General features: G+C 44.2%; 1 protein-coding gene across 2 annotated transcripts in view; it reads left to right on the top strand.

Moving 5' to 3' along the window:
- trpm5 (transient receptor potential cation channel, subfamily M, member 5) overlaps positions 1-15,451 on the top strand; it is a 60,503-nt gene that overhangs the window by 23,391 nt on the left and 21,661 nt on the right. For both annotated transcript variants that reach the window (XM_080764447.1, XM_080764448.1), the window contains exons 12-17: positions 1,559-1,711; positions 5,869-5,992; positions 6,671-6,816; positions 9,535-9,647; positions 11,412-11,516; positions 15,173-15,437. In XM_080764447.1, the coding sequence (XP_080620573.1) occupies positions 1,559-1,711; positions 5,869-5,992; positions 6,671-6,816; positions 9,535-9,647; positions 11,412-11,516; positions 15,173-15,437 (906 nt within the window). The remainder of the gene's footprint in view (positions 1-1,558; positions 1,712-5,868; positions 5,993-6,670; positions 6,817-9,534; positions 9,648-11,411; positions 11,517-15,172; positions 15,438-15,451) is intronic.

Below are 15,451 nucleotides of genomic sequence, written 5' to 3'. Positions count from 1 at the left end.
CATTGGCAAACATAGAACATTCTGCCCAGGGTAAAAAAAAACGGATGTGACGTTTTTGGGCGTTCCTGTCTTGTTTCGTGTCAGTGTATACTGTCTGTGTGTGACAAACCTTCACTGACTGAGTTTCTGCACGTGAGCTCTGAATGTCTTGATATTGGTTGGTCTAGTGCCCCCAATCCAAGAAGGGCCTCTGTAGTGATCAAGTGTAAAGGTTTGCTATGAAATTGTAAAGGCTATTGAATTGGGCCGTGGGGGTACCATTGTATAGATTTGGCTGTCATTGTGTTAACAATCTATAGAAAGGACCAACCTACTATTATAATACGACAACACAAAGGTAAGACAAACAACAACCATGCTGTCAATGTAGAACAACAGCATGCAACAGTGTACACCTAGAAAAAATAACCTGTCCATTACAATCAGTGCAATGCCAAATCAAATATAGTGTCCATTACAATCCAAGTTAAGAATAGCAGCAATATTAAGACAGTGTACATTGGTCCTACTGTATAGCACAGTTGAGGTGCTTGAAAGGTGTGCAAGAAGCTTCCTATATACTCATAAAGTTATAAACATCTATTTTACAAGTATCTGTGTGTGTCTGTATATATGCCAGTGTCCAATTGGCCCTAGCACCACAACATTCAGATGACCGCAACAACACTTATTTTTTTGATATATAATCCCAAATTAAACAAATATATGTCGGGTGGAAAGAAAACCTCATTCGTACAAAAACTGTACATTTTCTGGAATCTACAGTAATTCTATTTTTGCATTTGAATCCTGAAAAGTATAATAGTTTTGCACATTATGAGTTTCTACCCGTGTGTGTGCGTCTGTAAAAGCCTGAAGGGGCCTGCTGTTAGGGGAATATTAGGATTATTATTGGCAGTACATTGATTCCATAATGCTGTTGCCTTGCCGCAGTGTCCTTGGTTAACACGACATTCAGTGTGACAACAAAAAGATTACACGATAATCTCAACGGTGCAAGAAAGGGCTTCACTCACACCCTCACGTCTAGCATACAACATTGTTGCATGGTAGATGTATCCCCCGACCGGCACGTTAAAATGACCACCGCTGAAGTGCCCTTGGACAAGGCATTGAACCCCTACCATGAAATGTTCTATGAGCAGGGCCTGGCTGTAAACAAGTTCTTGAGCTTAGTCCACTTCCCTGCAGGGTAAACATAGTACCTTTCCTTTCTTTATGTAAACAAAGGGTAAGTGTCATGGCCGCCACCAATTTCATTTCCAATGGGAGTCGCATGGTCTGACACAACATTTATGTCGTACGTCTTTCGGGGCTGTGTTTCGACTGCCCCCCCTCCCCCTCATACGACAAAAAAAGTCGTGTCAAACCACGTGACTCCCATTGGAAACGAATTGCGAGCTCGCATCGGTATAAACAAGCCTCACGCATCGGCTATACGACAATCTGCTGCAAAGGTGTGAGCGAAGCCTTGAACAAATAATAAGTGTATTCATGCACAATATCTACCTTATTATTCATCGTCTCGTTTGTTTTGTGTCGTCCGTCCTCCTTCCAGGAGAAGCCTGCCAAGGGGCGTCATCTGTTCCACAGCCTGCAGAAGAACCTGGAGTTGGAGATGCAGGAGCGCTGCGAGCATCCCTGGAGGGACCTGTTCCTGTGGGCGGTGCTGCAGAACCGCCAGCAGATGGCTAACTACTTCTGGGCCATGGTCGGTATATACTTTCCTCTCTCACTTCTAACCCATTCTGACCTGAGATCAGATTCATACGAGGTTTCCACTGGACACACACTGCTCTGATCAACCCATTCTGACCTGAGATCAGATTCTAAAAAAAAATCAGTCGTTCTTCGATTTTTCAAAAATAGCAGAACTACAAGCTCTTAGCGCGCCACTCGGTGGCGCGCTATGAGCTTGTAGATCTGCTATTTTTCAATAGCTAAAGCATAACATGATGCTAACACCAAAATGGGTTCCCGTTCAGAATGGGCTAATCTCTCGCTGACTCACTTCATCTTATTTTGCAGCTGTTTATAGGGTACCCCGCGGTTCGCTTTTAGTTCATCACGACTATCTCCAGCTTAGATAATTGCTTGAGTAATAATTGTCAGAATGTTCCATGTTAACCCATTTTGACCTGAGATCAGATTAAAAAAAAAAAAAGTCTTGTACATCCTGACAGTTTTCTGAAAAAGCTATGTTTCTATGTCTGTGGTTCTTCGGCACTGCTATTTTTTCAATAGCTAAAGCATAACATGATGCTAACACCAAAAGGGGTTCCCGTCAAACATGGATTAAAGGACGAGACAAAAACGGTACCATATTGTCCATTAGTGAGGACCAATTATTATGATCGCCTCGGAAACCCAGACTTTTTTTTATTTCCAGGGAGAAAGAAAAAAAAAAGTCTGGGACCGAGTCCACTTCAATTCGGCATAGAGTATAGCGCGAACGTCGATCACTCTCTGCCGATTTCTGATCGTCTGCACCTTTGTTAAATTGACGCACACCCGTACACCCGTACACACACACACACACACACACACACACACACACACACACACACACACACACACACACACACACACACACACACTCCTCTCTCTCTCTCTCTCTCTCTGTCGCTCTAATCAATTAGTCTCATGTCGCGCAGCTGCGTCTAGATTCTCCCATAGCATAGGTGGACCCCAGGCTAATTATATGAAGACGGGTTGTAAATAGTTTTAGTTGTCTTTTAGGCCTCAATTACACCGATACAACAATGTTGCATGCAAGATGTAAGCACGTTGTAAGGGTCATGGCCGCCGCCCCAATGCATTTCCAATGGACGTCACATGGTTTGATACAATTTTGTTTGATGCGGGGGAGGGGGGCACAACGCAGCCGTCAAACAAAAATGTTGTATCAAACCATGTGACTTCCATTGGAAATGCATTGGTGGCGGCCATGACACTTACATCTCGCTTACACCTTGCATGCAACATTGTTGTATTATAGGTGTAATTGAGGCCTAATAAGGCCTCACTCACACCTTTCGATCTATAGCATACAACATTGATGCATGCTAGACGCAAACAAAGGGTAAGTTTCAATGCATTTCCAATGGAAGTCACATGGTTTGACACAACATTTTTGTTGTACGGCTTTCGGCTGTGTTTCGACTGCCCCCCCCCCCCTCATACAACAAAAATGTTGTGTCAAACCATGTGACTCCCATTGGAAATGCATTGCGAGCTTGCATCAGTAAACAAGTCTCATGCATCAGCAATACATCAATCTGTTGTGAAGGTGTGAGTCAGGCCATAGGCTAAAATTCACACTTGACAGTATAACTTAAATAAACTTAATAAAAACAATATGTTCCTCAAGCGACACTGTAGTGCGGTGGACAATAAGTTGAGCTTCACATGAACGGGGACATTTACTGAACAGCGCTGTGGCAGCTGGTGGCATTATGGAAATGTCATTATGGAATTCAGCCCAGTGTGTGTGTGTGTGTGTGTGTGTGTGTGTGTGTGTGTGTTTGATATTCATCAACATCTACTTTTCAATCTTATTTATAAGTCTACCAGCCAAGATGCCTATATATTGTAAAATGTCAAACTAACTGATGAAATGTCTTTTCTTGTTGCAATGATAATTGGAACCTTGGGGAGGATGGGGCGATGGGGGACTTGTAATGAAAATGAAAAATGCTTAATAAAAACTTTATCAACATCATGCGCTACGGCAAGATGTTATCTGCAAGAACTGACTAGTTTCTTCTAGTGGTTCTCAAACTTTTCTCTCTCAGGTCACCCCTGTCCCCAGGGTCACAAGATGACTCGCCCCGTTTCTGTTTTCCTCCCAGAATATTCCCCAGTGAGGGGTGGGAAGGGTGGGAGAGGCAGCAGACGGCTGGACTTTGAATGTCTCTAACTATAAACTTTCATGACAGCAGAACAGCCTAAGTACAAATATAATTTATGAAAAGCTACTACAGTGAAGTCTGTTCACACAGAAGTTGTTGTAAGATATGTGGGGATTATCTGACGAGGTACAATTTGAGTGGGCAAAACCTTACATATACTAAATATTACTAAATTGTTTATAGGGTCAATATAAGTCAAATAATATAGCCTTTCCACATGAGTATCTTTTTATATTTTTCCAAAAAGAATACAAACAGCCAATAGCATACCGTAAATCCTCTTTTAGGAACCTGGGCTATTATTTGTCTCAACCGATCCCGATACCGGGCTTTTATTGGAAGGAGGCAGCTATAAGAAGGAGGAATTTTATTTCTAATTTTCAAACTGATGATAATGAACAAATCACATTTTGGGTCAGTTAGAACACAGTAAAATGTATTGGGCTCATAGCCTATTGAAACCAAGTCCTCGTGAAATATTGAACAGTGCAGTTGCAGGTGCTCAATGGTCATTTTAACTGTTTTTCCATTTGGCATATTGCCTATGGTAAATACCATAATAACATCAACACATCAATTTAACTTGAATAACCAATGTCATTTGAAGCTATATGATTCCCTGCTTTCATATGACATGAAACAAATAAAAATACAATGGCAGTCCCTCAGTCAAATCTGGTCACATTCACAAATATACCGGTATATAACTTCAACTGAGATAGACTACCACAGTACTGTGGTAAAGGCCTACAGTTAGGCTACTGACAAGTTCAGATGCAAATAATAACATAAAAATAAAATGTATGATAGGCTATTTCATATACCGGTAATATCAAATCAGAACAGTGCAACACTGCAGTGCTTCATTCAACGGGAGGGAGAGAGAGAGAGAGAGAGACGTGTTAGAGAGAGCGTCTCTCTCTAACGCGCGCACAGTTGATTTAGTCGAACAAAATGTATTTTGGCTGGCCTTGATGCCGTCATAATGACATATAGCCGATCTACAAGCTGTGAGCCTGTAGATCGGCTATTTTCATCATGCTAACTAATTGTAAACTGACTTATAGTGGATCTCTTGTCCACTAGTCCCTTCCCTAACATTTTAGTCTAGTTTTTATTTGTTGATGAAATTGACAGTATATTTTGTCTTATAGTTTTAGTCATCATAGCTTAGTTTTCATTTAGTTTCTATTTAGTTTTCGTCTGTGAAAAAAGGAAACTTTTACGCTCTTAGTTTTAGTCGACGAAATCAACACTGGTTTGAGGGGACCTGCGACTGCAGCTCCGGTGGGCTGTAAGATCTGTTATGTTTTGAAGTGCAGGGCCCCCTGAGGCCGTGCGGCTGCAGCTCCGGTGGGCTGTAAGATCTGTTATGTTTTGAAGTGCAGGGCCCCGAGGCCATGTGGCTGCAGCTCCGGTGGGCTGTAAGATCTGTTATGTTTTGAACTGCAGGGCCCCCGAGGCTGTGGCTGCAGCTCCGGTGGGCTGTAAGATCTGTTATGTTTTGAACTGCAGGGCCCCCGAGGCCATGTGGCTGCAGCTCCGGTGGGCTGTAAGATTTGTTATGTTTTGAACTGCAGGGCCCCCGAGGCTGTGGCCGCCGCTCCGGTGGGCTGTAAGATCTGTTATGTTTTGAACTGCAGGGCCCTGAGGCTGTGGCTGCCGCTCCGGTGGGCTGTAAGATCTGTTATGTTTTGAACTGCAGGGCCCCCGAGGCCATGTGGCTGCAGCTCCGGTGGGCTGTAAGATCTGTTATGTTTTGAACTGCAGGGCCCCCGAGGCTGTGGCTGCCGCTCCGGTGGGCTGTAAGATCTGTTATGTTTTGAACTGCAGGGCCCTGAGGCTGTGGCTGCCGCTCCGGTGGGCTGTAAGATCTGTTATGTTTTGAACTGCAGGGCCCTGAGGCTGTGGCCGCCGCTCCGGTGGGCTGTAAGATCTGTTATGTTTTGAACTGCAGGGCCCAGAGGCTGTGGCTGCCGCTCTGGTGGGCTGTAAGATCCTTAAAGAGATGGCGCGCCTGGAGTCTGAGGCCGAGTCAGCGCGCTCCATGAAGGAGGCCAAGTATGAGCAGTTTGCTCTTGGTGAGTCAACAGAACAATAATATTAAGACATGTTGTTGTGTGTAAAGATATCAGAGTAAAACAACATGAGGGGGAGAGAGGGGGACGGACGGACGCCCCGGCCTTAACCCATTTTGACCTGAGTTCAGATTCTAAAAAAAATGTCTTCCTATACATTCTGACAGTTTTCTGAAAAAGCTGTGTTTCTATGTCAGTCGTTGTTCGATTTTTCAAAAATAGCAGACCTACAAGCTCGCTACACTCCGTGGCGCGCTACGAGCTTGTAGATCTGCTGTTTTTCAATAGCTAAAGCATAACATAATGCTAACACCAAAAGGGGTTCCCGCCGTCAAAATGGGTTTCGATGGGCGCTGATCGGACGCTTGCTTTACAGCTGTGTGTGTGTGTCTGTCTGTCTGTCTGTCTGTGTCTGTGTCTGTGTCTGTGTGTGCGTGTGTGTGTGTGCGCGCACGTGTGTGCGGTTGTAATGCACGTAACTCGAGACCCATTTGCCCCACCGACTTGACTTCACATTCGACACACGCGTTCCACCCGCTCTCTCAAGTGTTGGCCAACGGGCAGCGTACAGGTCTATTATAGTTAACTAAAATGTAACTAAAATTATCTATAAAACACTAAATCAAAATGTGCTGTCAAATGAAATCTCCACCGTTTTATCTCCACATTTGTGAACTTCAGACCTGTTCGGAGAATGCTACTCCAACAGCGAGGACAGGGCGTACGCTCTGCTGGTGAGACGGACCTGCTGCTGGAGCAAATCCACCGTGCTCAACCTGGCGACCGAGGCCGACGCCAAGAGCTTCTTCGCCCACGACGGCGTCCAGGTAACACTTAAACCCATTCTGACCTGAGATCAGATTCATACGAGGTTTCCACTGTGGACACACCACACTGGTCTGATGAACCCATTCTGACCTGAGATCAGATTTTATAAAAATGTCAGTCGTTCTTCGATTTTTCAAAAAATAGCAGACCTACAAGCTCATAGCGCGCCACTCGGTGGCGCGCTATGAGCTTGTAGAGCTTGTAGAGCTTGTAGAGCTTGTAGAGCTTGTCGACTAAATCTACTGTTGATTTAGTCGAACAAAATGTATTTTGAAAGGCCTTGATGCCGTCGTAATGACGTTTTTTTTTTACACTTGTAGAAAATCTACAAGCTCACAAGCTCAGCGTTGTGAGCTTGTAGATCTGCTATTTTCAGCATGCAACCTAGTGTAAAATGACGGATCTCTTGTCCACTGTATATAGTCCCTTCCTAACAATTATCAGTTTTTATTTGTTGACGAAATTGTCAATGTATTTAGTCTTAGTTTCAGTCGTCATAGCTTGGTTTTCATTTTGTTTCCATTTAGTTTTCATCAGTGGAAAAAGGTAGTCGACGAACATTTTTCATTGCACGCACGCACGCACGCACGCACGCAATTCAGTTCAAAGGGCTTTATTGGCATGAGAAAACAAACGTTTACATTGCCAAAGCAAGAAGTGGAACAATACAATAAAAACGAATCAATTTCTATGTACTGAGGTCGATGGCGTACGCACGCACGCACGCACGCACACACGCGCACACACACGCACACACATTCCAAGGCTTATGCCGCCCCCTTGTGGTATATACATCCATATAGTATGTGGATGCTGCCCCATACATACTAGGCTATTTGAAGCATTGTGCTTTAGTTCATTCAGGGTCAAATGAGACTAAACCACAGAATAGAACATTCTACACAGTGTAACAAACATCGAACATTTCATAGGCCTGCTCAGGGACACCTACGGCACCATGTGGTCCTTGAGAGGGTTCCAGGTGGTCCCCAGGTGGCGTTGATATAACCAAATTATAGATCTTTAGCTCTTAGTGTTTCATTGTATAGGCTATGTGTTAAATCGTTTTACGTGTTAAATCATCATTTAAAACATCTGCATTATTTACTGTCATTTCACAAGAAGACTATACACAACTAGAGAATGTGGATAAATGTTTTGCCTGTTATCTCTCCTCCATGGTACGGTATACCACATCAATACTTGTAACATGGATTCACCGGCAACAAAATAGTCTAGTTTTGGGTCTCAGAGGCTAATCTCATCAATTATACCACAGGTCGTTTGGTTGAAACAGCCTTCTAGCCGTGGGTTAATCAAAACAAAGAATTCAGCTGCTCTGTTCTCCCAGAGCGCTAGCAAACTCGGTGGCTATAGGCTAGCTAGTTTCTTGGGACATTTGTGGTCGTATAGTGATTACATCTGTCATTAAAAAATATATATTTTGTCAGCGATTGTCTTAGTTTTAAGGGTAACTGTTGTATAATTGCAATATTACACTTAAATGTCTGTGGCTTAATCCATTTAGGCCTGACGTTGAAATTTAAAAAATGTAAATCATGACAGTTTTCTGAAAAACCTGTGTTTCCGTGTCTGTGGTGCTAAACCTTTTTCATGTACCCCCCATCTGGAAATAGGTTATTCCAGGGACTCCCCATGCAGAAGCAAATATTTGAGTTAAAAAAACGTTCGCTCTGAAAGAATATATATATTCAAAGAGTTGCGCCACATTTTCAAGATTAAAAAAGAAATAGCAGACCTACAAGCGAGTGCCGCGCTACGAGCTTGTAGATCTGCTTTTCTTCAATAGCTAAATTATGACATAATGCTTAAAACGCCAAAAGGGGTTCCCCGACCCAAAATGGGATTTAAATGCAGAATAAATAATGGACCTTGACATTATAAAGGGCTGAAAAACATACTTGCAACAGGTGACCTATAACGGACATGCTGTATACTGTATAGGCTCTCTTGACTAAGATCTGGTGGAGCGCCATGACCACTGACACAGCCATCTCCAAACTAGTGGTGTCCTTCTGTACTGTATAGGCTCTCCTGACTAAGATCTGGTGGGGCGCCATGACCACTGACACAGCCATCTCCAAAATAGTGGTGTCCTTCTTCTGTACTGTATAGGCTCTCCTGACTAAGATCTGGTGGGGCGCCATGACCACTGACACAGCCATCTCCAAAATAGTGGTGTCCTTCTGTACTGTAGGCTCTCCTGACTAAGATCTGGTGGGGCGCCATGACCACTGACACAGCCATTTCCAAACTAGTGGTGTCCTTCTGTACTGTAGGCTCTCCTGACTAAGATCTGGTGGGGCGCCATGACCACTGACACAGCCATCTCCAAACTAGTGGTGTCCTTCTGTACTGTAGGCTCTCCTGACTAAGATCTGGTGGGGCGACATGACCACTGACACAGCCATCTCCAAACTAGTGGTGTCCTTCTGTACTGTAGGCTCTCCTGACTAAGATCTGGTGGGGCGCCATGACCACTGACACAGCCATCTCCAAACTAGTGGTGTCCTTCTGTACTGTAGGCTCTCCTGACTAAGATCTGGTGGGGCGCCATGACCACTGACACAGCCATCTCCAAACTAGTGGTGTCCTTCTGTACTGTAGGCTCTCCTGACTAAGATCTGGTGGGGCGCCATGACCACTGACACAGCCATCTCTAAACTAGTGCTGTCCTCCTTCTGTACTGTATGTAGGCTCTCCTGACTAAGATCTGGTGGGGCGCCATGACCACTGACACAGCCATCTCCAAACTAGTGGTGTCCTTCTTCTGTCCGGCGCTCATCTGGACCAACCTCATCAAGTTCAGGTGAGCTTTACACACTACAGCAGCTGGGTTCCCCAATTAGCGGCCCGCGGGCCACCTGCGGCCCGTGGAGCGCCCCCTTGTGGCCCCAGATATAAATGGGGGTCTGTAGCCTCTGCATGTCAAACTGGGGGTCCTTTTCAAATGGGGGCAAGACCTCGCGCGTGCCGACTCCCCAGCCTGGTACCCTAGTCCAAATATGGCCCTTGAGGAAAAGTAATTGGGGAACCCTGCACTACAGTATACAAGAATAAGACGCGCGGACGCGGGAAGCGAACGCAGCTCGTAAATTGCAATAACAACAATTAGAATAAATGTAAATAAACAAACTGTAAAAAAAATTACAGTTTTGCTTGGCTTCCAAGCTGCTCATTGCATTCGCAATCAATCTACTGTATATTGGTTCTCTCTCAACATGGGGGTCCAGGCAGGGACCCCCAGGTGTCTTTATATAGGGGCGTTCCAGGGGGTCCCCAGCTATGGATAATAATATCAAGGGATAATAATATTAATCGATTGACCCAAAAGTAACGACAAAACAAAGTATTTCCTTGCTTGCCGTAACGAAAGTATATTCCATAAGTATTGCGATTGCGCTGGCCTGTCCTTCCCAGTGCGAACACGTTGGCCTCGAGGGAAACAAGGATGTGTTGATCAAGTATAGAATACATTTTCGGTTATTGCATCATCTATTTCTCGCTTCAAATGCTTTCAGAAACATTTTCTTTTTTTTTAATATATAATTATGTTTTTTTATCCCACGATTTTGTAACCCATTTTTCACCCCTGTGTCAATCATCTAATGTGATCCTGGGCTCTACACACCCTACACCAACCTAGTCCCCATATATGGGGGACATGGGGAGAGCAACGGACTTGAACTCATGCTTCCTTCATGCCTGAGTGTCCAAGTCGCTCCTTTACACCTGACAGGGGGGAGTTTCCCTGGTTGGACGTAGCGCGTGGAAGGAACACGTTATTCCAACCAGTTCCTTTCCCCTCCATCAGGCGCCCCGGCTGGCCAAGGGGAAGCAGTTTAGTGACCAGGATTAATGCATGTTTTTTGTGAGGGTACCTACAAGAAGAAACATTCTTGAGAGCAACGTTTAGTTGTAAATGTTTACATGGCTGTCATGTCGGATACGGCACAAACTTCACGCAAATCCATGCTCTGATATAGGCTTTGATTAACGAGCTGATCGGTTCATTATGCGGAAATAACACACTGGGTTTGGGTCCACTTTCAGAGTTATAATAACAGTGAGGATCTTACGGTGTTATATTGGGATCCCACCAGAGATCATACTATAAGATGAGTGCATAAAAATGTTTTATGGCTGGAAAAACGTATTTTTTTTAGAGAATCGTTTACAATGATACAAACGATTCAGGTTGGGTGGTTTAATATACAGTGTAGGTTTAGGATTAGATATTTAAGGATTATAGATAGAGTTATATGCCTATGAGCTATACACTTAGTTGTATTACGTACGCTGGTGTCCTGGCCTGAAATATGGACGATCTACAAGCTCTCAACGCGTTAAAAAATGCCCACATTCATAAAAGTGCCATCCTAAAATGTTGATATATCCTCACAAGTACAGTAATACAAACGTGTGTGTGTGCACGTGTGTGTGTGTGTGTGCGCGCGCGCGTGTGTGTGCACGTGTGTGTGTGTGTGTGTGTGTGTGTGTGTTTGTGTGTGTGTGTGTGTGTGTGTGTGTGTGTGTGTGTGTGCGTGCGTGTGCGTGTGTGTGTGCGTGCCAGTGAGGAGGAGCTGGATAACCGTGCAGGAGGGGAGCAGTTTGCAGAGCTGGACAGCATGGACACAGAGAAGGCGTTGCTCCTCAGTGACAGCGACGACGACCCACTGTGAGTTCAACACGGCTATCGCTATTTTTATTTTGTTTATTGTTTTTTTTTCACAGAAGCAATTATTTAAATGCTGGAGTTGAGAAATAATAAGTGGTGGCATTATTAACAGCTTCTCTTAATAAACCCCGCCACCCCAAGTATAGCGTATACAAGAATAAATACGTTGGATTTTCAACCCCAAAGAAAAGGGACAACGGAAAACAAGACAAACTTGACCTTAAATACAGGATCGATAAAAGTTGAAAAATAAAAGGCAGACAGAAACCAGACAAAACAACAGTATACACGACATCCTACAAACAATTATAAGTACATGATACATCCATGATCCACGTTACATCACAGCAATCCAATCACAGTATACTTTTAAATCAAAAAGTCCAGCAGACCGGCTCACACATCCTCACACAGTCTAATCTTCTCCAGTTTTACACAGAACAAGGTGTCCCTAATCCAATGAGTGTGAGAAGTAGAATTAAGTGGGTGATTTCCAGTTGATCAAGATTAGTGTCCTAGCTAACAGAGTGACCAAAGCCAAAACATCCCTCTCTGGTTTAGAGAGCGACGGTACCAAGGGGAAAACACCAAACAGAGCCCCCAAAGGTGTGGGAAAGGAAAGGTACTATGTTTACCCAGGGTAACTGGACTAAGCTCAAGAACTTGTTTACAGCCAGGCCCTGCTCATAGAACATTTCATGGTAGAGGTTCAATGCCTTGTCCAAGGGCACTTCAGCGGTGGTAATTTTAACGTGCCGGTCCGGGGATACGAACTAGCGAGCTTCCGATATCAAGACCGCTCCACAAACCGTTCGGCCACCGCTGCCCCTTGGGCTCCACTCTTTGCCCGACTATCGCTGATAAGGAATTAAAGATATCTGTCCAATATTTGTGTAGAGAAGGGCAGAGCCAGAACGTATGGATGAGGTCTGCGGGAGCTTGCCAACATCTATCACACTCAGGAGACACATCGTTATAAATTCTAGACAACCTGGCCTTGGTGTAGTAGACACAGTGTAGTGATTTACGTTTAATAAGAGCATATATGCCTCGCACAAATAGAGGACCCATGTACTCGATGTCAGCGTTGCTATTTATGACATGTTATCATAGAACATACATGCATGGGCAACTGGTGTCCCAGGGGCCACATGCGGCCCCCACCTTCACTTAATGTGGCCCCCATTATTGATTTGCAAAGATGACCCGCGTTAATTACTTCAGTCTACATTAGTAGCTAAATGAGTAGTAGGCCAATGTATTTGTATTTAGTTCATAGAAATGTGTGTGTGTGTGTGTGTGTGTGTGTGTGTGTGTGTGTGTGTGTGTGTGTGTGTGTGTGTGTGTGTGTAACTTTTCAGGATTCCAACAAAAAATTTGGATTTCAATTCAAATAATAGCAAAAATAGCTGATCTACAAGCTCACAACGCATCGCAGTGCGACGCGTTTTGAGCTTGTATATTGCTACGACAGTAATGCAATGTGGCCCTCTGGAGTGAGTGTGGAAATATAGTGGCCCTCGCCATCGTCAAAGTTGCACCACCTCTGTTGTAGAAACAGAAAACTCCCCAAATTGTCAAACAATTGCATGTTATTTTCTAAAAAGATATCTGGCAATAATTCTATTGTGACAATATATTTTGTTGTGTTTTTTTTGTAAATGATGCTTGACTTACTGCATCATCACACAAAATAACAAGCTGGAAACCGAGCTTGTAGATCTGCTACTTTAGCCACGTTTGAATTTGAATCCTGGAAAAGTAGCAGTTTTTGGACATAATGAGGTTTCCAGCCGACAGGGGCCGTAATTATTGTAATGAGATTGCACTGTGTATTAGAATGAGAACGTGCTGATGTAATTTTTTTTAACGTACATCTTTTTAACTGCGTTTGACATTCTCATTACAATACGTTTCACAGCTGGCCACTTTGTGGCGGCAGGTGCAGGCTTTCACTAATAAACTGTGATTGAAGGCACCGTAAATTGAAGTCGACTATTGTAGTCATTATAAGCCACATAAGCCGTATAATCGCATTTAGACAGTTTAGACTATAAACTGGGCTTAAATTTCAATTTCAGCCCTCGATGTCATATACACTTAATTCAACGGTGTCACTTTCACTACTTCACTTTCAGAGTTCCTGCAGTGACTTTGCGGCACATTTTAGTCTAGTGTTTCCTCATGGGGGACGAACCCCGAACGCAACACTCTACCGCGATTCAAGTCACGCTCTAGTGGTGGATCAATATAAACAATGAAGGTCTAGTCCTACTATAAATGCGCCACGTCTCTGTGTGCGTGTGTGTACGGTTGTAATGCACGTAACTCGTGAACCGTCTGCCCCACCGACTTCAAATTCGACACACGCGTTCCACACCCCCGTTAGGGAGTGCAGTGCCCGGCCTCGAGTCGGTCGGAACCCACGGTTCTCCAGAACCACCACAAAAGGCTCTGGTCACGGGCTCTGCCCAGTGCATGGGCCTAATCAGCCTAAATCCCCTCACCTGTGCAATTTCCAGCCTCTGCCTCAGCCTCAGCGTGTGTGTATGGTGGACTTCAAATTCGACACACGCGTTCCACACCCCGCAGGTGCCCGGTATCGAGTCGGTCGGACGCACGGTTCTCCGGAACCACCACAAAAGGCTCTGCTCATGGGCTCTGCCAGTGGGTCTAATGAGGGACACAGACGGATATAGTTGCTATGGGTGCTATGACAAGTTGACAACGGATATTATTAGGTTCCCAAGTTGCATCGTTCCCAAGTAGGCCGGTGGCCGATGCGACGGGCACGTACAGGTCTAGTGAATTAAAATGACAGCTTTACAAAGCAATGAGGTGAAGGACAAACACATTCTAGATTATCTCAGTCAATCTCAATCTAGCTCAGTAAGGACAGACAGAACAAACTCCCCATTAGGATCACCCTAGGTACTTGCTTAACCAATTCTGTGCGTGAACCCCTTTTGGTGTTTTAAGAATTATGTTATACTTTAGCTATTGCAAAATAGCCGATCTACATACGAGCTTGTAGATCTGCAATTTTTTGAAAAATTGTGACAAATTGTGCTCAAATCTTATATTATGCTTCCACAGCCAATGTTTTTAACTCAAATCTTTGCTTCTGGGGGGGGGGGGTCCCTGGAACAACATATTTTCAGATGGGGGTCAGCGCCCAATTACATATCATTTTTCGGGTCCTTGACATGAAAAATCTTGAGAACCACTGATATAGAAACATGAGGTTTTTCCGAAGATTGTCATGATTTAGAAGATTTATTTTTCAAATAAAGTGCGTGAATGTACTTTCCCTGACATTTTCTGCTCAGAGTATTCTGCCCCCTTGCTTGACTGCAGTGCTGATTTCGTTGACAAAACTATTACGGAAAATGTTCGACTACCTTTTTTCACTGACGGAAACTAAACAAAAAAAAAAAAAAAAAAAAACGAATCTTATGACGACTAAAACTAAGACTAAATATACTGACAATTCCGTCAACAAATAAAAACTAGACTAAAATGTCAGGGAAGGATCAGTGAAGAAGAGTTATTGCACTTTAAAAAATAATAATATATATATATATATATATATATATATATATATATATATATTTTAAATTAAATCTTCGTGCCTTTTTTTCTTCTCCTTCTCCCAGAGACTCCAGGACGCCAGGAGGAGGAGGGCCGGCTGAGAGCTGCGCCACCGTGTGGTGGCGTTTCTTACTGCGGCGCTGGCGGCGCTTCTGGAGCGCTCCCGTCACGGTGTTCCTGGGGAACGTCATCATGTACTTCGCCTTCCTGCTGCTCTTCGCCTACGTGCTGCTGCTGGACTTCCGGCCCCCTCCCCCGCTGGGCCCCGGGCCCCCCGAGATCATGCTCTACTTCTGGGTGTTCACGCTGGTGCTGGAGGAGCTCCGACAGGTACAGGGGTTAGT

Source organism: Protomyctophum bolini (genome assembly GCF_963924005.1).
Source record: "Protomyctophum bolini genome assembly, chromosome: 1".
NCBI classification, from domain to species: domain Eukaryota; kingdom Metazoa; phylum Chordata; class Actinopteri; order Myctophiformes; family Myctophidae; genus Protomyctophum; species Protomyctophum bolini.
This window is presented reverse-complemented; position numbering and strand designations above follow the sequence as displayed.